General features: G+C 48.0%; 1 protein-coding gene across 1 annotated transcript in view; it reads right to left on the reverse strand.

The window, feature by feature from the left end:
- The window catches only part of LOC121444575 (coiled-coil domain-containing protein 57-like), a 95981-nt gene extending 77664 nt beyond the window's left edge, over positions 1-18317 (reverse strand). The window contains exons 1-3 of the mRNA XM_041646410.1: positions 18233-18317; positions 8817-9231; positions 6851-6959 (exon numbers count right to left, since the gene is read on the reverse strand). Coding sequence (XP_041502344.1) covers positions 6851-6959; positions 8817-9223 — 516 coding nt within the window. The 5' untranslated portion in view covers positions 9224-9231; positions 18233-18317. The remainder of the gene's footprint in view (positions 1-6850; positions 6960-8816; positions 9232-18232) is intronic.
- Between the last annotated feature and the right edge of the window lie 4642 nt (positions 18318-22959).

Genomic DNA, 22959 nt, shown 5'->3' on the forward strand with positions numbered 1-22959 from the left:
CAGAAGTGTTCCCTTTTCCCCACAACCTCTCCAGCATAAGTTGTCATCAGTGTTTTTGATCTTGGCCATTCTTACAGGTGTAAGATGGAATCTCAGAGTTGTTTTGATTTGCATTTCTCTGATGACTAAGGATGTTGAATATTTCCTTAAGTGTCTTTCAGCCATTTTAGATTTCTCTGTTGAGAGTTCTCTGTTTTAGGTCTGTACTCCATTTTTTTAATTGGATTATGTGTTCTTTTGGTTTCCAATTTCTTGAGTTCTTTGTATATTTTGGAGATCAGACCTATGTCTGATGTGGGGTTAGTGAAGATCTTTTTCCATTCTGTAGGCTGTCATTTTGTCTTGTTGACTGTGTCCTTTGCTTTACAGAAGCTTTTCAGTTTCTGGAGGTCCCATTTACTAATTGTTTCTCTCAGTATCTATGCTGCTGAGGTTATACTTAGGAAGTGGTTCCCTGTGCCAATGTGTTCAAGTGTACTTCCCACTTTCTCTTCTATAAGGTTCAGTGTGCCTGGCTTTATGTTGAGGTCTTTGATCCATTTGGACTTGAGTTTCGTGCATGGTGATAGATATGGGTCTATTTTCATTCTTCTACATGTTGATATCCAGTTATGCCCGCCGAGGAAAACCACTGTTTTACTGAATCAGTTCTACTGACAAGGCTGCCCAACACGTGAGACTATGGCCTGACCTCTCCTCACAGCCAAGACTGCTCCAGGCCACACCAGGCTGGGCCGACTATTCCAGCCCATACTGGGCAGACCTTCCCAACCCTCTTGCAGCAGATATGCCGGTTTCTTCTTCCTGAGATAGGGATGCCACTGGAGACAACAGAACCCATGCTCTGCTGAGTCTGTGCAAACCAACTACTTACCAGACCTTCCTGCTGAAGCCCTTCTTGACTAAAGCCCCTCTCATACTACTTTTGTGGCTCTGGTACCATCAGAAACGGGTCGTTTCTTGCACATCACGGCTGTTCAGCCACTTTTGGTGGTTGTTGACTTTCTGAGTCCGAGTCTCATTCTGTAGCCCACGTTGGCCCAGGAACTCATGGTGACCCTCCTGCCTGTCTCCCAAGAATTAAGATTGCCGGCTTGAACCATCACATCTGGTACAATTAGTCTTTTCTTTTTTTTCTTGTTAGTTTTTTCAGACAGTTTCTCTGTGTATCCCTGGCTGCCCTAGAACTCACTCTGTAGACTAGGCTGGCTTTGAGCTCACAGAGATCCTCCTGCCTCTGCCCTCCTGAGTGCAGGGATTACAGGCATGCACCGCCACCACCCAGACAATTAGTCTTTACTTGAACACATATTTCTGGCTCTGACTTAATGTGTAAGACTCCTGGCTGTTTCAGAAGTCAAACCCTCCCACAATGGACAAAGTTCTTGGTCCCTAAAAGAAGTGCACTGGGGGCCATTCCTAGTAGATCACAAGGAAGTCCTGAGTCGTGGGGCATCCTGAGTATTCACCCCCAGAGGCATGAAGAGCGACAGTGGACTCCACTTCCAGGTTGAAGGTCTCGAGAATTGCTCTTTCCAGTGCCCAGGACACAGCTGGTTCTCTGCAGGTGCCCATATACCTCTACATATCTTGCCAAAGGCACCCTTAGCCAGGGGTTAAGAAATGTGGTGGTTTGAATGAAAATGGCCCCCATAGGCTCTTATATTTGAGTATTTAGTTCTTACCTAATTGATGCAACTGTTTGGGAAGGATTAGGAGGTGTGGCCTTGTTGGAGAAGGTGTCACTGGGGGTGGGTTTTGATCCCAGTCTTTCCTTCTCTGCCTAGTGCTTGTGGATTAAATGTGAGCTCTCAGCCACTGCTCCAGCACCAAGCCTGCTTGCTACCGTGCTTCCCACCATGATGATCATGGTCTCACCCTCTGAAAATGTAAGCAGGGCCCCAATGAAATGCTTTCTTTTGTAAGTTGCCTTGGTCAGTGTCTTTTCTTTTCTTTTTTTTTTTTTTTTTTTTTTTTTTGGTTTCTCGAGACAGGGTTTCTCTGTGGCTTTGGAGCCTGTCCTGGAACTAGCTCTGTAGACCAGGCTGGTCTCGAACTCACAGAGATCCGCCTGCCTCTGCCTCCCGAGTGCTGGGATTAAAGGCGTGCGCCACCTCTGCCCGGCGGTCAGTGTCTTTCACAACAGAAATGTAACGAAGGCCAGAAGCAAACAGATCAAAACGGCTTTCAGAGTCCCACACTCTGGGAAAGGGCGGATGTGGAGGCAGCCTGACTTCCGGCTTCACTTCTCCAGTATCTTAAACACAATTCTAGGGGAGCACACGAGTCTGTGTTCTGCACACTGTGGACGATGCTATTATGTGAAAGGCTCAGCTTCTAACAGAAGTGGAGGAGACCCTGTCCACCATCATGGACACAGTAGCAGCACCACTGAACGTGGACTCTGTGTGTAAATCCTCAGGCTATGCTCTCCCTGCATCCCAGCTTGCTGAGGCTCTGGGTGGTACAGGCTGGCCTGGAATCACAGAAATTCGCCTACCTCTGCTGACATTAAAGTTGTGCACCACTAAGCCTGGCTTCTAGATCCTTTTTGTGAGAAAACTTTTGGTCAGCCCCTGGGTCACCTTGGCCTTAGCCCTCAATTTACCATGTGACTCCAGCTGGTTCATCATCTGATCCACTAAGCTATCGGTTGGTATTTGCTGCAATACACCATAAGGAAAACAAGGAAAACTGTAATCTGCAGGACTGGACGTAAGCAGACCCAAGATCACAGCGTCACAAAGGCTCCTGCTCTCACTCCTGCAGCTGGGCCTTCTCCTTGCAGCCTCCACGGCCTGGGGCCCTGAACAAGCAGTTCACAGAGGAAGATAAAACAGGCACCACCTGAGGGTGCTGGCTGTGACACACAGGCCCGCCCTAGAACATTCCTGAAGGACAATCGCTCTTCTTAGCAGGCAGAACTTTGAGCAATGAACCCAATGGTACATTTTGTTTGAAAGAAACAAAAATGGACAAATATGCAATTATATACTGATTCCTGTGCTGTAGCCAATGGCTTGTCTGGACGGTTGGCTCCTTAGAAGGACTTGAATACTGGAGAGAAAGACAACCGAGGAAGTGTGTGGACGGCTCTCTGTGACCTCAGCAGAGGGTTTCAGTGATCTGCTCTGCAGACAGTTAACAACCCCAATCTCCTTCTTCTCGTCCTCCTTCCTCAGTTACCCCTGTAATTGCCCAATGGATTCATGAACAATGTGGCCATGGTGGCAGAGATGGCGGTTATGCAAGGCTTCAGTAACACAGACTTCTCACTTAGCAAGGCTGATCTGGCTGTGGCTCCTGCTAAGTGCCCATCTGCCAGCAACAAACCCAAGACTGAGCTACAATATGGCAGCAGTCCCTGAATGACCAGCCTGAGGCCTGGGGGCAGGTTGGGGACACCGAATTGCTGCATCATCACATCCTTATGGGAACAGACACTTGTTCTGAGTGTGGCTTTCCCAGCATGGAATGCGTCTAATCAGTACTGCGCTGTATGGACCACAGCATGGAATGCGCCCATCAGTACTGCGCTGTATGGACCACAGGATGGAATGCACCCATCAGTACTGCACTGTATGGACCACAGCATGGAATGCACCCATCAGTACTGCGCTGTATGGACCACAGCATGAACTGTGTCCATCAGTACTGCACTGTATGGACCACAGCATGGAATGCGCCCATCAGTACTGCGCTGTATGGACCACAGGATGGAATGCGTCCATCAGTACTGAGCTGTATGGACCACAGGATGGAATGCGCCCATCAGTACTGCGCTGTATGGACCAGAGCATGGAATGCATCCATCAGTACTGAGCTGTATGGACCACAGCATGGAATGCATCCATCAGTACTGCGCTGTATGGACCAGAGCATGCCTCATCCACAGGAAGGGTATTCCACAGAGCATGACTTCTGAGCAAGGACTCACTCAGTAGGCTTATGACTGTTAGATTAATGGGTCTTACCATGGTCTCATCATCATGAGAGTTGGCTTGACTAAGCAGTGAAATGGCCTTTTGAGATTAAATCACAGTACCAGTTGGGTGGCATTAGGTTTCTGGGCTGAAACAAGGTTGTCTAGAAAGTTGAGTCTACTCTGAATTGGAATTCGAAAACCACGGAGACCAGACATGGGCCCAGGAATCGAGGGGTGGAATTAAGAATTGCATTACTATCACCTCTAGTTTCCAGGACACTCTGCTCTGCTGTCCTAGAAGCCTTGATTTCGGGGAGGGAAACTCTTCCATCAGGACCACTACAGTGGCCCCACTGGGCAGCTCAGACACTGTCTGTCATTTGGGGCCCTCAAGCCTGTAGGTCAGCAGGTTAGGGAAGAAGCTATGGTGTTGACTGAGGTGAGCACCCTACACTACCAAGGAGGACCGGATGATCACGCCACAGTGGAGGTTAGGAAGATCCGGGGGCATCTCTAACCACAATGGAGGTTAGGAAGATCTAGGGACATCTCTAGTAACATTCTCTGATTACAGTCAGTGGAGCCAGATATGGTAGAATATTAAGTATTAATTTCCTTTTTTAAAAAATACAAGAAATGACATTTTATTTTTAAATTCAAATATATTTTTAGTGAAAACACATGTCCCTTTACTGAGCACTTACAGACTCTTAGGTTCTGTATAAAATGACAAAAGTTTAGCCAGGAGGTGGTGGTGCACACCTTTAATCCCAGCACTCAGGAGGCAGAAGCAGGCAGATCTCTATAAATTTGAGGCCAGCCTGGTGTACAAAGCAAGTTCTCAGACAGCTAGAACTAAACTGAGAAATTGTCTCGAAAAATTGTTTATGCTCTTCTAGAGCAGAATCTACTGCTGTTCTCCACTTGTTTTGGGTTTTGGTTTTGATTTTTCGAGACAAAGTCTCATTGTGTAGCCCTGGCTGTCCTGGAACTCATTCTGTAGACCAGGCTGGCCTCTAACTCACAGAGATCCTCCTGTTTCTGCCTCCCGAGTGCTGAGGTTGCCCTGGCCTCCACTTGTTTTCGCAGGAAACTGAGGAATGACATCTTCAAGGTTGCTCAAGACAAAGATTTCTAACCGAGGGAGAGCTGTCACAGTTAAAGCGGAAGTCTGTCATTGTTGTTTCTAAAGTCACTACTTCCTCTTCTCCCTCCAAAGCCACTACTTTACCTCCCCTGCTCTTCCTGGACTCCACCTGCCACTGCGTCTAGCAGGGCCTTTCTCACCTGGAGGAGGAGACGGAAATCTCTGCAGTGGCACCAACTTTTAGGGGTCTATACAAAACTGCTGTCATTTTTAAAAAGTAAGCTATCTTTAAGTTTTCTAACAATTTAATTGAAAAAGAAATCAGAGTTTTTTCCATTTGTCCTTTGTTTTCTACATAAACAGAAGTGTTGAAATAAGGCACCTTGAGCTTCAGAGAAGGCTCAGTGATTACGAGCCCTGGCTGCTCTTCCAGGGGACCGGGATTTGATTCCCTGCAACCACTCAGTGGTTCACAAACATCTGTAATGGCGGTTGAAGGCCCGTGCCCTCTTCTGGCCTCTGTGGGCACACAGGTGGTCCAAAACACTCATACACATAAGATTTTTAAAAAAGAAAAAATAAGCCAGGTGGCGGCGGCACACACCTTTAATCCCAGCACTCGGGATGCAGAGGTAGATGAATCTCTGTGAGTTTGAGCCAGCCTGGTCCACAAGAGCAAGTTCCAGGACTCCAAAGCTCCAGAGAAACCCTGAACGAAAAACCAAAACCCCAAAACAAACAAACAAACAAAAAGAAAGAAAAAAAGAAAAGGCACCTTATTTTGTCTTCTACTCTTCTGTCAGATAACATAACATTGGCTATGTATCACCAAATCCAGATTAAAGTGCTAAAGTTAGGACATCAGAAGAATGAGCACCAATTAAAATGTCACCTGGGCGAGGTGGTGCAGGCACTGGGAAGGCTGGGGCAGAATTGCAATTGCGAATTTGAGGTAAGAGTGGGCTGCAGAACGAGGCCTTGTCTTCTCGTTTGGTTTTTGTTTTTCTTCAGACAGGGTTTCTCTGTGTAACAGCCTAAAACTCACTCTGTAGACCAGGCTGGTCTCAGACTCACAGAGATCCGCCTGCCTCTGCCTCCCACTCGACTGCAAGGCCTTGTCTTGAAAACAGATCAACATTTGTTTCCTTTCATACTTGGGAAGAGGGGCACAGCTGTTGTTACACTGACCTTCCTGACATCTTTGGTGCTTTAGAGTAATGGGGGATGTGTACTGGGCTACAATGACGAGGGTGGGTTTGTGACGGTCAGCTTTATGGGTCAACTTTACTGGCCTAAAGGCTTTCCAGCTAGTTGGTAAACATTATTCCTGGGTGTGTCTGTGAGCAATTTCCAAACAAGCAGGGCATCTGAATCACCGGACCAACTAAAGAAGACTCAGTCTCCCCAGTGCGGGTGGTGTCAGCCAATCCGATGAAAACCCAAAAAACAGGAATGCTCTTTCTTTCTGCTTGAGTCCTAACTTCATCTTCTCCTGCCCTTACAGGGTGTGGCCTCAGTTTCTTAGGCCTTTGGGTTCAAGTTCCAGGTTCTCTAGCCTACTTAGTAAATTGTGGGGTGGCCTCCAAGACCTCCAAGGTCAAGTCACATAATAAATGTTTTTGTATCTCCATTTCCCCAGAGACTTCTGACTGGTGCGTGAGAGAAGAGTACACGGCAGTGACTTCCAGGGAATTCAAACACAGCTCACAGCATCCAGCAGACCCCTATGCTTCCACGTCTCCTAGGATAATACCCTCAATGAACACCTCAGCACCCGATTTCACACTAGCTGGCAAGGCATACCGCTAAGGAAGAACCAACCCCCAACAAGTTTCTACCTGTCTTTGAAGAGCAAGTTCACCGTCGAGTTCCCTCAGTTTTCTCTCCAGCTTCCACTTCAGATTCTCATACTGCTCCTGCTGCTGGTCGATTTCATGCCTCCTGCCACTGTGGTGATCAGACATGGTATTCAGAGAGCCATACTGAGTGTTCATACGCATGCACGCTTATACTCTGAATGTATACCTTGCCGGGTGCGCTACACATGGAGCTGCCTGCAGCAGGGGCTTGTAACAGGCCTCCAAGAAGTAGAACTTTTCCTGAATCTGCTGCCGCCTCTAAATGGAGTGTCCAATTGTGCAGCAGAAAACACAACACAGAACCCCAAACTGATGGACTAACAAGAACCAGGAAAAGGGCCAGGTGTGGTGATGCACACCTTTAATCCTAACCCTCAGGAGGAAGGTCAGGCTGAGCTCTGAGTTCAAGGCCAACCCTGGTCACAAAGTGAATTCCAGGACGGCCAGAGCTAAGTAGTGAGACCCTGAGGGGAGGGCGAGAGTTCAGCATCAAACTGCACCACATTTAGAAAATCAAATAGAAACAGAAAATCTCAGCAAAGAAAGAAGCAACAAAGAATCAAATAGAAACTTGATAACTAAAAAGTACAATGACTCTCAGGTCACCGCCCCTCGAGCCTTTAATCGGGGTCCCAGCATTTGTGAGGCAGAGGAAGGCGACCTTTGTGATTTCAAGGCCAGCCTGGTCTATGTAGTGAGGCCCCATTTCAAAACAACAAAAAAGATTTAAGAAGTCCAATAACCTAAACAAAAGGCTCAAATTCTGGGCATGATATCACAATAATTTGACAAAGGAGGGAATGGTGAACTGGTACAGACATTAGACACTACACAACTGAACACAGAGAAAATAAACTAAAAACAACAAACAAAGGGAGCCCCAAGGGTCTGAGGAGTAGTGACAACTGATACTTGTTGAACCCCCAGGTTTCAGGACAGGAGGCAAGGGCAGGGGCCTGACAAAGTATCTGCATATGACTGAAAGGTTTCAGGTTTGTAGAAGAAGGGAAAAGACAGAGTCACAAAAAGACACAAAGTAGCTTTAAACTGTGGGCAGAGGTCAGTGACATCCTCAGGAGCCCTTCCTGACTGCGGATGGCAGGTGCTGCCGGCCTCCACGTCTGACACAACATCTCTGCCACTAGTAGGTGGAACTCGAGGAATGTATTGCGGAAATTTAGCAGACCAGGAGCCTCCACCAACTCTAAAGGTAAGAATGCCACGGATAGCACCTGACATGCTGGGGCAGTGATGCATGCCTTCAATCCCAGCACTCTGGAGGCAGAGGCAGGTGGATCGTTGTGAGTTTGTGGCCACCTTGGTCTACAGAGTGAGTTCCAGGACAGCCAGTGAGATCTTGTCTAAAATACAAAGAAATCTTGGACTGAGATCTAAGGAAAGAAAAATCATAATATTACCAAGTGTCGAGTGGAACATGCATCACTCACTGGGCACCAGAAAAAATCATCGTAGGGGTAAACTAGTTTTAAAAACCACTTCCATACAAGCAGTAGGGATAAATCCTGGTGCCACTGCCAGTGGCCCTGCAGTCTGCCCCAGCCATGCAACACACCTTATTCAGCCTAGATGTAGTAGGGAGGGCCTTGGACCTTCCTCAAAGCATGTGCCTTACCCTCTCTGAGGAGTGGATGTGGGTGGGGATGGGAGGAAGGGAGAGAGTGGGAACTGAAATTGGTGTGTAAAATGAAAAAGATAGTTTGTTTTCTTTTTTCAAAAATAACAATAGCAAAACTCCCCAATAGTAGCTCAAAAATTATATTCAAAGTATCTTATTTGTCCCACACATAATCCTGGAAAACTGCTTCATGGACCACAGGGACATTTCCTTTTACTGAACAGGAGGCCCAGGGTGAGGGCACAGTGGGAGTGGGTGGCTGCCAGCCTGTCAGGAGAAGACTCCAGGACCCTGACATGTGATGCTCACCTGCGGACACGCTCCAGCTCCAAGTGATGCTCCTGCAACGTCCGCTCATGCTGACGCTGCAACTCCTCCACGTGCCTGGCCTCCCTGGAGAGTGCCTGCTTCAGCTTGGCCACCTCTATCTTCAGCTCACTGGCCTCTGCTTGCTGAGCCTCCTCCCGCCTGCGGGCCTGGGTGAATTCAATGTCGTAGCGCTCCAGCTCACGGTCCCGCTCCTCCAGCACTTGAAGGTTGTACACGAAATCCTCCTGCAGGCGCTGCAGCTGCCCTCGTGTCTCCTCCAGATGTTTCTGCGTCATCTGTAGAGCTGTCTCCTGCAGCTGGGCGCGATGGGCCTGCAGAGCTCGCCACTCCTCCTCCTTGCGAGCCAGCAGCTCACTCAGTTCCCGATCTGAACACGGTGGCAGCATGGCAGTGGCTACAGCAGAGACGGCAACAAGGAGCCACCATCAGGGGCTGTAACTTCCTTCCCCGGTGCCACCTCAGGTTCTCTACCATGGGGGGTATGGTCACCCCCAGCTTTAATGTCAGGGAGGTTCAGAACCATGAGGCAGCACCAAGCCCGAGGCCTCCAGGGTTCACGTGTCCCTCATCATGGGCTGCTCCTTTCTGAAGCTCACTCTACAGCAGGAGAACCAGGGAAGGCAGAAGAAGGGAAAAGGGGAACCATGACTTGAACACCTCCAGGAGTTATGTTCTATCAAGCAGCTTTGTGTAGCTCTTACTCCATCTGCACATTAGACATTGAGGCGGCCATATAAGCAAAAAGGTCTTGGAGAGAGCAGGGATACAAGGAACAAACCTAACATAATAAAGGCAATATACAGCAAGCCAACAGCCAACGTCAAACTAAATAGAGAGAAACTCCCAATGATCCCAGTGAACTCAGGAAAAAGACAAGTTTGTCCACTCTCTCCATATCTATTCAATATAGTTCTTGAGGTCCTAGCTAGAGCAATAAGACACCAAAGGGAGATCAAGGGGATACAAATCGGGAAAGAAGAAGTCAAACTCTCACTATTTGGTGATGATATGATAGTTTACATAAGCGAATCCAAAAATTCTACCAAGGAACTTATACAACTCATGAACACTTTCAGTAATGTAGCAGGATACAAGATTAACTCAAAAAAAAAAATCAAGAGCCCTCCTATACACAGATAATAAATGGGCTGAGAAAGAAATCAGAGAAATATCACCTTCACAATAGCCACAAATGCTGTGGGAGGTCCTCTATGTGTTGCTTTTATTGGCTAATGAATAAAGAACTGATTTGAGCCTATGGCAGGGAAGAAGAGAACTAGTGGGGCGGGAGGGGGGACTAAGCTAAATGCTGGGAGGAAGAAGAGCTGAGTCAGAGAGACGCCATGGAGCCGAGACATGCTGAAACTTTGCAGATAAGCCACTGCCATGTGTCGATACACAGATTAATGGAAATGGGTTATACTAAGATGTAAGAGTTAGCCAATAAGAAGTTAACGGGCCAAGCAGTGATTTAATTAATGCAGTTTCTGTGTGGTTATTTCAGTTCTGGGCAGCCGGGACGAACAAGCAGCTGCTGCTACACACGAATAGTACAAAATATCTCGGAGTAACTCTAACCAAACAAGTGGAAGACCTGTGTGACAAGAACTTTATATCTTTGAAGAAAAAAATTGAAAAAGGCACCAGGAAATGGAAAGATCTCCCATGCTCGGGCTGGAGAGATGGCTCAGTGGTTAAGAGCATTGCCTGCTCTTCCAAAGGTCCTGAGTTCAATTCCCAGCAACCACATGGTGGCTCACAACCATCTGTAATGAGATCTGGTGCCCTCTTCTGGCCTGCAGGCAGAGTACTGAAAATACTGTATACATAATAAAGAAATAAATCTAAAAAAAAAAAATCTCCCATGCTCTTGGGTAGGTAGAAATAACATAGTAAAAATGGCAATCTTACCAAAAGCAATCAATCTACAGATTCAATGCAATGCCCATCAAAATCCCAGCAAAATTTTTCACAGACCTTGAAAGAACAGTACTCAACTTCATATGGAAAAGCAAAAAACCCAAGATAGCCAAAACAATCCTGTACAATAAAAGAACTTAGGAGACATCACAATCCCTGACTTCAAACTCTACTACAGAGCTACAGTACTAAAAACAGCCTGGTATTGGCATGAGAACAGACAGGAGGACCAATGGAACCCAATAGAAGACCTGAATATTAGTCCTGACACCTATAAACACCTGATTTTTGACAAAGAAGCAAAACATATAAAATGGAAAAAAAGAAAGCATATTTAACAAATGGTGCTGGCATAATTGAATATCAACATGTAGAAGAATGAAAATAGATCCATATCTATCACCATGCACAAAACTCAAGTCCAAATGGATCAAAGACCTCAACATAAAGCCAGCCACACTGAATTTCACAGAAGAGAAAATTGGCACAGGAGACCATTTCCTAAATTTAACCCCAGTAGCACAGACACAGAGAAACAATAAATTGGACCTCCTGAAAGTGAAAAGCTTCTATAAAGCAAAGGACATGGTCAACAAGACAAAACGACAGCCTACAGAATGGAAAAAGATCTTTACCAACCCCACATCAGACAGAAGTCTGATCTCCAAAATACACAAAGAACTCAAGAAATTGGTCATCAAAAGAACAAATGATTCAATAAAAAATGGGGTACAGACCTAAACAGAGAACTCTCAACAGAGAAATCTAAAATGGCTGAAAGACACTTAAGGAAATATTCAACATCCTTAGTCATCAGAGAAATGCAAATCAAAACAACTCTGAGATTCCATCTTACACCTGTAAGAATGGCCAAGATCAAAAACACTGATGACAACTTATGCTGGAGAGGATGTAGGGTAAAGGGAACACTTCTGCATTGCTGGTGGGAGTGCAAGCTGGTACAACCCCTTTGGATGTCAATGTGGCGATTTCTCAGAAAATTAGGAAACAACCTTCCTCAAGACCCAGTAATACCACTGTTGGGTATATATCCAAAGGATGCTCAATCATGCCACAAGGACATGTGCTCAACTATGTTCATAGCAGCTTTGTTTGTCATAGCCAGAACCTGGAAACAACCTAAATGCCCCTTGACCGAAGAATGGATAAGGAAAATGTGGTACATTTACATAATGGAGTACTACACAGCAGAAAAAAATGACATCTTGAATTTTGCAGGAAAATGGGTGGAGCTAGAAAACATCATTTTGAGTGAGGTAACCCAGACACAGAAAGACAATTATCACATGTACTCACTCATAGGTGGTTTTTAAACATAGAGCAAAGAAAACCATCCTACAATTCACAATCCCAGAGAACCTAGACAACAATGAGGACACCAAGAGAGACTTAAATAGATACAATCTACATGGAAAGTAGAAAAAGACAAGATCTCCTGAGTAAATTGGGAGCATGGGGACCTTGTGGGAGGGTTGAAGGAAAGGGGAGAGGCAGGGAGGGGAGCAGAGAAAAATGTAGAGCTCAATAAAAATCAATAAAATTAAAAAAACAAATTGAAATGGGTAAGTAGCCAAGCCAGGCCTGAGGCTGGCACCTGATTCTTTGCACCATTTTACCCCTGCAGCCAGGACTCAGCCTCCTGGAAGAGTTACCTCATGAGAAGTTCATTCTTTTACTGCCAAGCTATCATGAACTGATATTTTTATAAATAACAGAAATCAGAAATAAATGTTATAAAAATTAGAAAACAAAATACAATATATAAGTCCCATGGATTTTGAGATGGAGTTTTACTAGATTGCCCACATTGGCTTTGAACTCTCAATCCTTTGCGTTAGCCTCCTAAACAGCAAGGGTGAGTGCCACCGTGCCTAAATAAAGTCTGAATTTTTAAAAACATTAGATCCAACATTATAAAACTACTTTTTCAAATAGCTGGTACGTCTTTAAACACCTCTTGCTGGGGACTGAGGACTGAGGACCGGGGACTGGCCCCAGAGGGCAGGGACCGCAGTGACCGCAAACACCGGAAAAGCCTGTTTCTTATTGAGGCACAGTGCAGACTGTTCCTGGTCTAATGCCCTGCCGTCAGCACTCAGCAGAGGAGGGTTCTTCTCTGGACACGGTCAGTCTGAGGTTACTCACAGGGAAGTACTAAGGCCAACAACGCCGGGCGTCATCACCTCGGCCCCACGTCCAAGGGTGTGAAAGCAGCGGCAGGAGAGGCCTTGTCACCTTTGGGAGGCAAAGATGTCTGACTGTCACCCTCTTCCAGTGGTGCTTTCCCAGGGCGCATGGAGACGCCTAGCAGTTATATTTGTGTATCGCTGTCACCCCAAAGAAGGCAGCTGTCTGACTCTCTGCAAGTGGGTCTTCTTTAGGAGGAGAAAACACGCTGCCCCAGGTCACCTCAACTCACTGTCTTATATATATTTACACAGAAGGTGAAAAATGACAGTCAACACACTGAGAGAGAGCCCAAAGTGAAGAACATGTAGGTTGCTTCACTTCTACCCAAATCAACAACAAGCAAGAAACCACAGACATAAAACTCAAAAAACAGGGACAGGAGGACCACAGGGGTTTGCTTTTGTGTTGTGCTGTGTGTGTGGGTGGAGGGGAGGGCATGGGGTATGTGTGGAAGGTGTGGTGCTGTGAAGGTGTGTGTGTTGTGTGGTATAATGTGGGTGAGCGAGTTCGTGTGTCACGGTGTGCTGTGTTACCTGTTTACATCAACTCCCGAGAGCCCCTAAGCCAGCAGCTGCTCTTTATTTAAGCAAGAATACTACTTGGAGAAAATTTCATTCATAAAGTTACTGATAGCAAAAACTAGTTACAGTTGGGCTAGAGAGAGGGTTCAGTGGTGAAGAGGATTTGCTGCTCTTGCGGAGGGCTTGATTCCTTTCCCAGCACCCACACGACAGCTCACAAGTTCCTGTAACTCCAGGTCCAGGGGCTTTGATGTTTTCCTCTGGAGTCTACAGGCTCCTTTGTTATCCATGTCCACAAGCACACACACAGACATAAAATTAAATAAAGATTTCAAGTGTGGTCAAAATCATCTGGACTAAAGAGCCAAGAGTGCATTTCACAGGAGAGAACAGTGTTTCACTGGCTGGTGGCCGCAGCTTTGTGGCAGGTCTTCCTGTAAGTTCCAAACACCTAGAGCAGGGCCTGGCAGGTAGTGAACCAGGCAGTACATGCCAGGAGCTTTGGCCACACAGCAACTCTGCAACTCCAGCCCCATCCTGCTGCTTCACACAGAGGCTCCTATCAGCGCCTAGGTGACAAGCATGGCAAAGTCTCTCAAGGCTGGTCATGGGGAACCCCAACTCTTTAGGGGTCCAAGCATGAGCTGTACACTGGCTGTACAAAGTCCCTGGTCCTAGTGCTCCCCAGGTGACTGTTACTGTAGGTCCCAGAGCTCCAAGTGTCTGGACTGGGGTTTTTGGAGCAGATGACAAACAGGCAGCCTTACTCACCCAAGTGCACAGCTGGCACGAGACCCAGCTTCCCATCAGATCACAGCAGCCTGGCCTCTCGGAGCTGCGGGAGATCCCTCTGCCTGGCTGAGTGCTATCCACTCCACAGCTCTGCTGGCTCCTGCAGCCCTCTCACCAACAGGCCTGACTCCTCACCTCAGCTGCCTCACGGTCCGGCCACCATGCCGTCCCAGCCACAACATACTGCACCTTCAAACTGTGAGCCAAACAACCCCCCTTTCCTTAAACTGCTTATGCCAGAGTAATGAGAAAAGCAACCAACATGCGCCTTTGGACACCAGAAAAATCACTTTAAAATGCCTAAGTAGGGTTGCTTGCTCCACTAGAGCACAGGGTGCCCCACGGCAACCAGCTACCGTTTGCCTCTTCCGGTCACGGGCTACAGAACTTCAGGTTGCTACTCTTCCAACATGGGAACCTGGTTGTGTGATACTATTCTATTTAACATCTGCTGTGGCCCCTGGACATTCTCAAAAATAAGTTTCAGGCCGGGCGGTGGTGGCGCACGCCTTTAATCCCAGCACTCGGGAGGCAGAGGCAGGCGGATTTCTGTGAGTTTGAGACCAGCCTGGTCTACAAGAGCTAGTTCCAGGACAGGCTCCAAAACCACAGAGAAACCCTGTCTCGAAAAAGCAAAAAAAAACAAACAAAAAAAAAACAAAAAAAACAAAACAAAACAAACAAAAAATAAGTTTCAGTTCTTGGGGCTGCACACAGAGACCTGTGGGTTGGACCCGGTTGGCACGGCCTGCTGCAGCACTCTCTGATGGCCTGCTGCAGCGCTCTCTGATGGCCTGCTGCAGCGCTCTCTGGACTTCTAGCTGCTTCCAGAAGGCCAGAGGGCTGATCCTTTTGTCTCTGGGTGTACATGCTATTCTTTGCTGAGGATTTTCTTACTGCTAGGTCTTCAAAACTCAGCAGGTCACCGTCTATGAAGCTTCTGTCCACCAAGCCAGGTAGGTGGTATTTATCCCTGTCATTTCTTCTTTGTTCTCCTAACCAGGTAGACAGTCTGGTGCCCTGTGCTCTACAGTAAAATGGGGTCTCCCTGCATAGACAGCAACACAGTAAGCAGAGAACAATATGATGTAACCCCCAGCTAAGAAATGCAGGAGTAATGGAAAGAGAAAAATATTTGGCAAATATCACATAATTATTTCAGGTCTGAGGCTGCCAGGGGCAGAAGTCACCATGTCTTAGCACGCAGGCGCTCTGACTCCACAGGAGGTCAATGTAAGTGCCAACTCTCTGTCAGTTTCAAACCAGGCCTTGTGGCTTCAGAAAAAAGAATCCTAAGTGAAATAACTAGAAATACCAGAGTGCCTAAGGAGGGATAAGAGACACAGAAAAGCCACCAGATCACTTAATTAGACTGCTGCCTAGCCCAATCGTCATCAGAGAGGCTTCATCCTGTAACTGATAGAAACAGATACAGACCCACAGCCGAATATTAGGTGGAACTTGAGAAATCCCCACAGAAGAGAGGGAGAAAGGGTTATAGGAGCCAGAGGGGTCAAGGACACCACAAGAAAACCCACAGAATCAACTCACCAGGGCTCACAGAAGCTCCAAGAGACTGAACCGACAACCAGGGAGTCTGCATGGGACTGAGCTAGGCCCTCTGCATATGCTACAGTTGTGTAGCTTGGTCCTCTTGTGGGACTCCTAACAGTGGGAACAAGGGCTGTCTCCAACTCTTTTATTGGCTTTTGGGACGCTACTCTTCCTATTGGGTTGCATGCCCAGCCCCAATACACAGGGAGGTGCTTAGTCTTACTGCAACTTGATAGGCTGTATTTTATTGATACTCATGGGAGACCTGACACTTCCTAAACAGAAATAGAGGGGGAGTAGATAGTAAAATGGGAATAGGGGGGAGTTGGGGTGAGGGATTGGGAGGGGAGGAGGGAGGGGAAACTGCAGCCAGGATGTAAAATAAACAAACAAACAAATAAATAAATATAATTATTTAGGAAATGTGTGATGTGGCTGGGAAATCTGCAGCTTTCTGCAGAAAGTAGAATTCTCCCCCTCCCTCCAGACAGGGTTTCTCTGTGTAGCTTTGGAGCCTGTCCTAGAAAGAAATTGGAAGTCTTGAAGGTAAAGTATATCAGAGTGAGAAAGACAAACAGCACAAACCAGCCTCTGCAAGCCAAGATCACAGAGTAAAACATTACTATTTCCAAAAGCTGCTACACATGCGTGGTGGTCTGAATAAGAATAGCCTCCAGAGGTGCACTTATCCGAAGGCTCAGTCGGCACCGCACCGGGAGTGGGGCTGTTTGGAAGGATTACAAGGACTAGGAGGTGTGGCCTTATTGGAGGCAGTGTGTCACTACCAGCCTGGCTTGCTTTGTCTCTCTTTTCTGTCTCTCTCTGTGTGGATAGGGAAGTAACTCTCAGCTACTGCTCCAGCATCATGCTTGCTGCTGTGATGGCAATGACCTTAAGCCTCTGAAACTGTAAACAAGTCCCCAGTTACATGCTTTCTTTTATATGGTGTCTCTTCACAGCAAGAGAGCAGTGACTAAGACAATGGGTTTAAGTTGGACTATTCCAGAAGCCAAGGAGTAAATCCCTGCCTGATCCTCATGGAGGAGTTTCATGACAGATTCTAGGATACAGGTGGAAGGACAGGGACCTTTGAGGTCTGACCTGTGGGGACATCAACAATCTCCATCTCTTCATGAACAGCCTCAGGCCTGGGCCATCCCCAACCCCTTGAGGAGCTGCTGCATCTCCTTCACCTGTCATCCTCATGGAGGACTGTCCTGTCCCCAGAAGCAGCCTGTTTTCTGCAGCTCTCCTAGGGCTGCAGCTGCCAGAGCAGTACTTGAAACCTACTCTGGTCCAGATTCTAAATAAAGACTTGGAAACTGGATCCCAGGTTAGTCTGAAAGGTCTGGATGGTTTGACTCAGCTAACTTGTGATTCCTGTTCTCCACCCAACATAGCAAAAATAAAACGTGGCTGGATGGTGGTGGCACACTCCTTTAAACCCAACAATCAGGAGGCAGAGGCAGGCAGATCTCTGAGTTAGAAGCCAGTCCGGTCCACAGAGTGAGTTCCAGGACAGCCAGGGCTACACACACACACACACACACACACACACACACACACACACACCTGTCTTGAAAAACCAAAAAACAGCCGAGTGATGGTGACACATGCCTTTAATCCCAGCACTTGGGAGGCAGAGGCACGAGGATCTCTGTGAGTTCTAAGCCAGTAATCTGGTCTACAAAGTGAGTTCTAGGACAGCCAGGGCTATTACACAGAGAAACCCTGTCTCAAAAGACAAAAAAAGAAAGAAAAAAAGAAAACCCCAAAAAACAAGCAAAAATAAAGCATGAAATCAGGACGTTTTTGCTAATGTATCCTAAAATTAATAACTGAAAATATGGTTAAAAGCAAGACATTTACACAGTCAAGCACTCATCCACAAGGTATTTATCATTTACAACGGGAAAATATTGGCATAACTTTATTTATTTAGGTTTGCTTGTTCGTTTTTGTTTTGTTTTTGAAACAGCGTCTCTACTTAGACTTGGCTATTCAGGAACTATGCAGACCAGGTTGACCTCGAACTCAGAAATCTGCCTGCCTTGCCGGGGATTAAAGGCGTGGGCCACCATGCCCGGCAGAAAATAGTAACTTTAGTGATGTGGGCACTCGGCAGACATCACTGTCTTCTGGGAGGCACAGGGCGGAATGCTAAAAACGAGTAACTTAATCACGTTAAATATCGGGCCAGCCCAGGATGAGATGCAATCTACAAAATAACGGACTCATGAAGTCAACGAGGGACCGAGGCGCTGTTCCTGGCTGCGGTTCTGTGCTGATTTGAGGGAACCCTGCACGCGCTGCCGCTGCCGGCCGCTGCCTCTTGACGGTCGCCTGGGGCGAAGCGACCTGGGAGCAGGAACCTGATGCGAAGGCCGTGCCACTTACCGCGTGCGCCACCCGGCAGGACCCAGGGAAACCCGCTTCGCCTCCCGGCGCGCGACTGGGGTCCCCCGGATTCCAAGCGCCGATATTCGCCCGCCACACCTAGGGCGCGGGCCACGTTGCCATAGCGACTGGAGTCCGCGGCCTGGGTCCGGGTGCACTCTGAGCGGCGCTCCGGTCCCTCCGGGCAGAAACAGGAACCCCAACACAGAGTTCCGAATCTGTACATGCTGGCACTGAAGGAAGAGATATGTTCCGTTTGGTGACCTGTGGGACTCCCTGACTAGTGCAAAAGCCAGTGAGCAAGGTCCGCACCTATGGTGTCCTGTGCTCTCCCCACAGGTGGCCTGAGGGTTCCCAGGGTGCCCATCTTGTAGCCTCAAAGAGTGGCAGAGTGACTAGGAGCTTAGGTGGAGAGCCTGAAAGTCGGGCGTGGAGGGTTATTCCGGGGATGCTGATCTTTCCTGCATTTCACTGGTGTAGACTGCACATGGGACTGTAGCAAGGATGCACTGGACTGCACATGGGAAGGTTGGAGGGAGGTTGCAACCGGGGCTGGTCGCCAGGCAGAGGGGGCTAAGTTGGTCCTACTTCAGAGCCTTGGTGAGGAGGGACCACAAGAAATCCTCCCCAGGGTTTCCCCTTATATCTCAGGCATCAAAGGGCGAATGTTTCCCCAAGAACCCCAGCTTTCATGGAGCTTGTCCGGTTGTACTAAGAAGAGTTGGATGGAGAGAGGCTGGTTACTGGGAAGAGCCTGCATGGGCCCCACGTCAGACTCACCTCTGTCTCTTTCTTACCTAGTCATTTAAATCTTCAGTGTATCTGAGGGCCAGGAAGATGGTTCAGTGGGTGAGTGACCCACATAGTGGAAGGAAAGATCCAACTCCCATGAGTTTTTCCTCCGATCCCCACATATTGTGGTATGCATGTTCACACAATCACAAACACACAAAATAAACAAATAACAAATAGAATGGAATCCTGATCTCCTTTTCCTAAAGAGGTGAACTGTGGTCTGGCCCTGGGTCAGAAGCCAGCATTGGCTCACACACCTCAACCGGCACAATTCCTAGGGCATGGGGAGTGAATGGGAATCCCCTGCTCCAGGAGGGAGCACCCAGAGGTCTAGCATCATTCCTGCGTCCCTGCCCTACATTCTGTCGTCTCCCTCCACCCCTTCAGTCTTTGCCTTGTACTTTCTGTTCCTACTTCCTGACAGCATACTCTTGGTGCTTGACCTGACCCCTCACCCAGACAGCTTGTCTAGCCTTAGTCCTGCTGCTGTCTTCTCAGTCACATCTGGATCTCCTGGATCCCTAAGGGCCTTTTGTTCTATGCGAATGTGACACAGGCCCAGCTGTCAGTTCTTTGGTATCTCATGCAGAGCCCCTGCCTTCGCTAAGGAGCCCAAGAGTCAACCCCAAGCCAGACGTATCCACAAATATGCTCACACCCTTGTCTCTGCCTCACCCGGTCATATTCCTGGGAGCTTCCCAAGGTGATGGGGGAACTGGGTCCCCACGTACATACAAATGTCCAGAGAAGGCTGGGAGGACCCAGCCTAAGCTGGGTGCTCAAAGCAGGGCTAGACTACCCACAGGGGAGCCAGAACATGTAGCACTTGAGTTCTCTGAGCCTTAGTTCCCTTATCTGTGAAATGGGGGTCTGTAAAGGCCTTCATGTTATGGATGGAAGCGGGTTCCCTGGAATCCATATTTTAAATTCCTATTCCCCAAACTGACTACATTTGGAAGTTAGGGCTTTAAGGAGATAGTTACTGAAAAATGAGGTCATCAGGGTAGGACCCCCATCCCATAGGACAGCCATCCCTTATAAGAAGAGAAAGAGACACAAGGAACACAGTGAAAGGCCAAGTGAGGACATAGGAAGAAGGGGCCATCTGCAGGCTGAGAAGAGAGGCCAGAAGAAACCAGCCCTGCTGGCTTCCGACCTCAGACTTTCCTCTCCAGAAATGAGAGAAAAGAGAGTCTGTGAGGCCCCAATCCTTGGCGTATGGCTCTGGCAGCCAGAGCGAAAACACCACATAACAGGAAATGTGCTTGGAACAGTGGCTGGGTAACCCAGACGTTATAGTGACTATGGTCATTCTTGCAGCTCAGCCACATGCCCTGGTATCTAAGAACAGAAGCAGGGGTGCCATCCAGGTCTAGAAGCTGTGGTAATGACCCACAGCCTTCATTCTAAACTGGGGTGCCCTGGCTGATAACTCCCCAATGGCTCGGACTAAGGTTGTATCCCCTTCAACAATTCTGCCCTACCAGATACTCCTTGCACCCCGAAATTCCTTTCAATACTTCGCGAGGGTCCTGGCTCATATTGTCACACCCTGCAGTCTCCCAGATGGCCACATCCCAGTGTTTCGGCATTACCTTCAAGGCAGAGGATGTGCTGGAGCCCTTGACACCTCCAGGCTGAAGAAGGCTGTCCCCTGAGCCCTTTTGCACTTCACATTTCACTTTCGCCGTCAACCCCTTCTTAGCATCACTACCCAGGTGATGGCTAAGGATATGACATTTACCCCACTCCCTTGGAGGACAGTGCAGCTGGGGCTCATGGGTGAAAGACAGACCGATAGATGTATGAAAAGATACTTAAAATTTTTTTTGCAGTATCTTTAATTTTCAACATTTTTTTTTAGTATGTTCTGTCTGCATGTATGCCTGCCCACCAGAGGCGGGCACCAGGTCTCATAGATGGTTATGAGCCACCATGTGGTCGCTGGGAATTGAACTCAGGACCTCTGGAAGAGCAGCCAGTGCTCTTAACCTCTAAGTCATCTCTCCAGCCTGATACTAACTTTATTTTTTTTGTTTTTGTTTTTCGAGACAGGGTTTCTCTGTAGCTTTGGTGCATCTCCCAGAACTAGCTCTTGTAGACTAGGCTGGCCTCGAACTCCCAGAGATCTGCCTGCCTCTGCCTCCCGAGTGCTGGGATTAAAGGCGTGTGCCACCACCGCCCGACTCGATACTAAACTTTTTGTTGTTGTTTTTCGAGACAGAATTTCTCTATGTAACAGCTCTGGCTGTCCTAGAACACACTTTGTAGACCAGGCTGGCCTCAAACTCACCGAGATCCACCTGCCTCTGTCTCCCAAGTGCCGGGATTAAAGGTGTGCTCCACCACTGCCCAGCAAACGATACTAAACTTTCCTCTCACCGTTCTGGAGAAACCAGGGTGCCGTCAGGGACACACCCACACCAGAGGCTCAAAGGGACCATCCTCCTAGGGTCTTTTAGCTGCTACAGGTGGCAGCCATCCTTGACATCCTTGACTGCAGGTGCAGCGGTGGTCATGTGACTTTCTACACTATGACTCTCTTCACTGACTGCTCTGCTTAGGATGGAAGTCACATTGGATCAGGATGTACTCGGTACAGTGTAACCTCATCCTAACCAATTGCATCTTCAGGGATCCTGTTTCCAAGCAAAGCCACTTTGAGGCACAGGTGTCCAGTGCCTGTCTTTTGGGGAGCTAGCATGTATCACAATATAGACCGTTGTGACTGGGCCTGTGCTGGGCTCCAGTGGCCATTCTGCAGATGCAGAGAGTATCTTAGGGTAAGGAATACTGCCTGGGCCATCATGAGCAGTGCAGTCGCACGCTGCCTGTGCTCCTGTGCACAGACCAAGCCCCTGTCCAGGTATGGACAGAAGCCAGCTGTCCTCTCAGACCACCTGGCATCAATGCCACCGTCCCGCGCAGATGTCAGCACCGTCTCTGAGTGGCAGGTGCGTGGGTTCCAGGGTGGGATGAATAAGGACGGGTAGGAAGGCTGAAAGGCTAGAGTTAAGCCAGCACTCTGGGATGCCAGAACACAGGCTGACTTGGTGGACACTTACTGACCACTGAGTGAGCAGCTTAACGCGGTAGCTGGCAGCCTCCTAGGACAATACCCTGGGGACGAAAGCAGCACCAGAGCTGCCCGAGGACTCTTGGTCGTGGCCATTGGCAACTTGGGAGCCCTTCCTTTGACTTTTGGGTGTAGGTCAACCTTGTCATGGCACCTACCCCGACACATACACACACACACACACACACACATGCATGCACGCACGCACGCACGCATGCACACACACATGCACGCACACACAGAGCTGTCTGCCTTAGGACTCTAGGCCTTTTGGGGGCCACGATAGCACAGAGATCCGGAACCAGAAGTAATGTAGGGCCTTGCCTGGGCACGGACCTGTATGGCCTTGAGCAAGCCACTTCCCTTAGGTTCAGGAAATGGCTGTGTCAAGCTTGCTGAGGCAACTTCCCCATCTGCCAGAGGGCAGGAGGTGAGCTGAGAAATGAAGGAGATGGAAGCCCCCTGTTTCCTGGACCTCTGTCATGGTGACAGTGGGTGCATCTATTTGGCCATGTTCCCTACAAGGGAGTACCAGCTGCTGAAATAGTGCACCTTCTCATGACATTCTGACCAGAACTCCAAATAAGAACTTTGAAAAAACAAACAAACAAAAACCCAATTGACTGCTCGGAAATTGTTCGCAATTATACTAGACAGTAATTGTGGAACTTAACCACCACTTAATTTTTGCAGGATCCCATTAAGAGACCATCACCCCATGACAGTGGGAAGCAATTCTAAAGGACGATGCCCCCTATCCCAAAAATGTTTGTCCTTAGGGTTGGGAACACTGTTTACGGGTTGTTGATTATTACTTGTACTAGATAAAGGGTTGGGGTGAAAACTATGTTTGTTT

Source organism: Microtus oregoni, unplaced genomic scaffold (assembly GCF_018167655.1).
Source record: "Microtus oregoni isolate MIOR12 unplaced genomic scaffold, Mior012 000134F_ref0000037, whole genome shotgun sequence".
In the NCBI taxonomy this organism is placed as follows: Eukaryota; Metazoa; Chordata; class Mammalia; order Rodentia; family Cricetidae; genus Microtus; species Microtus oregoni.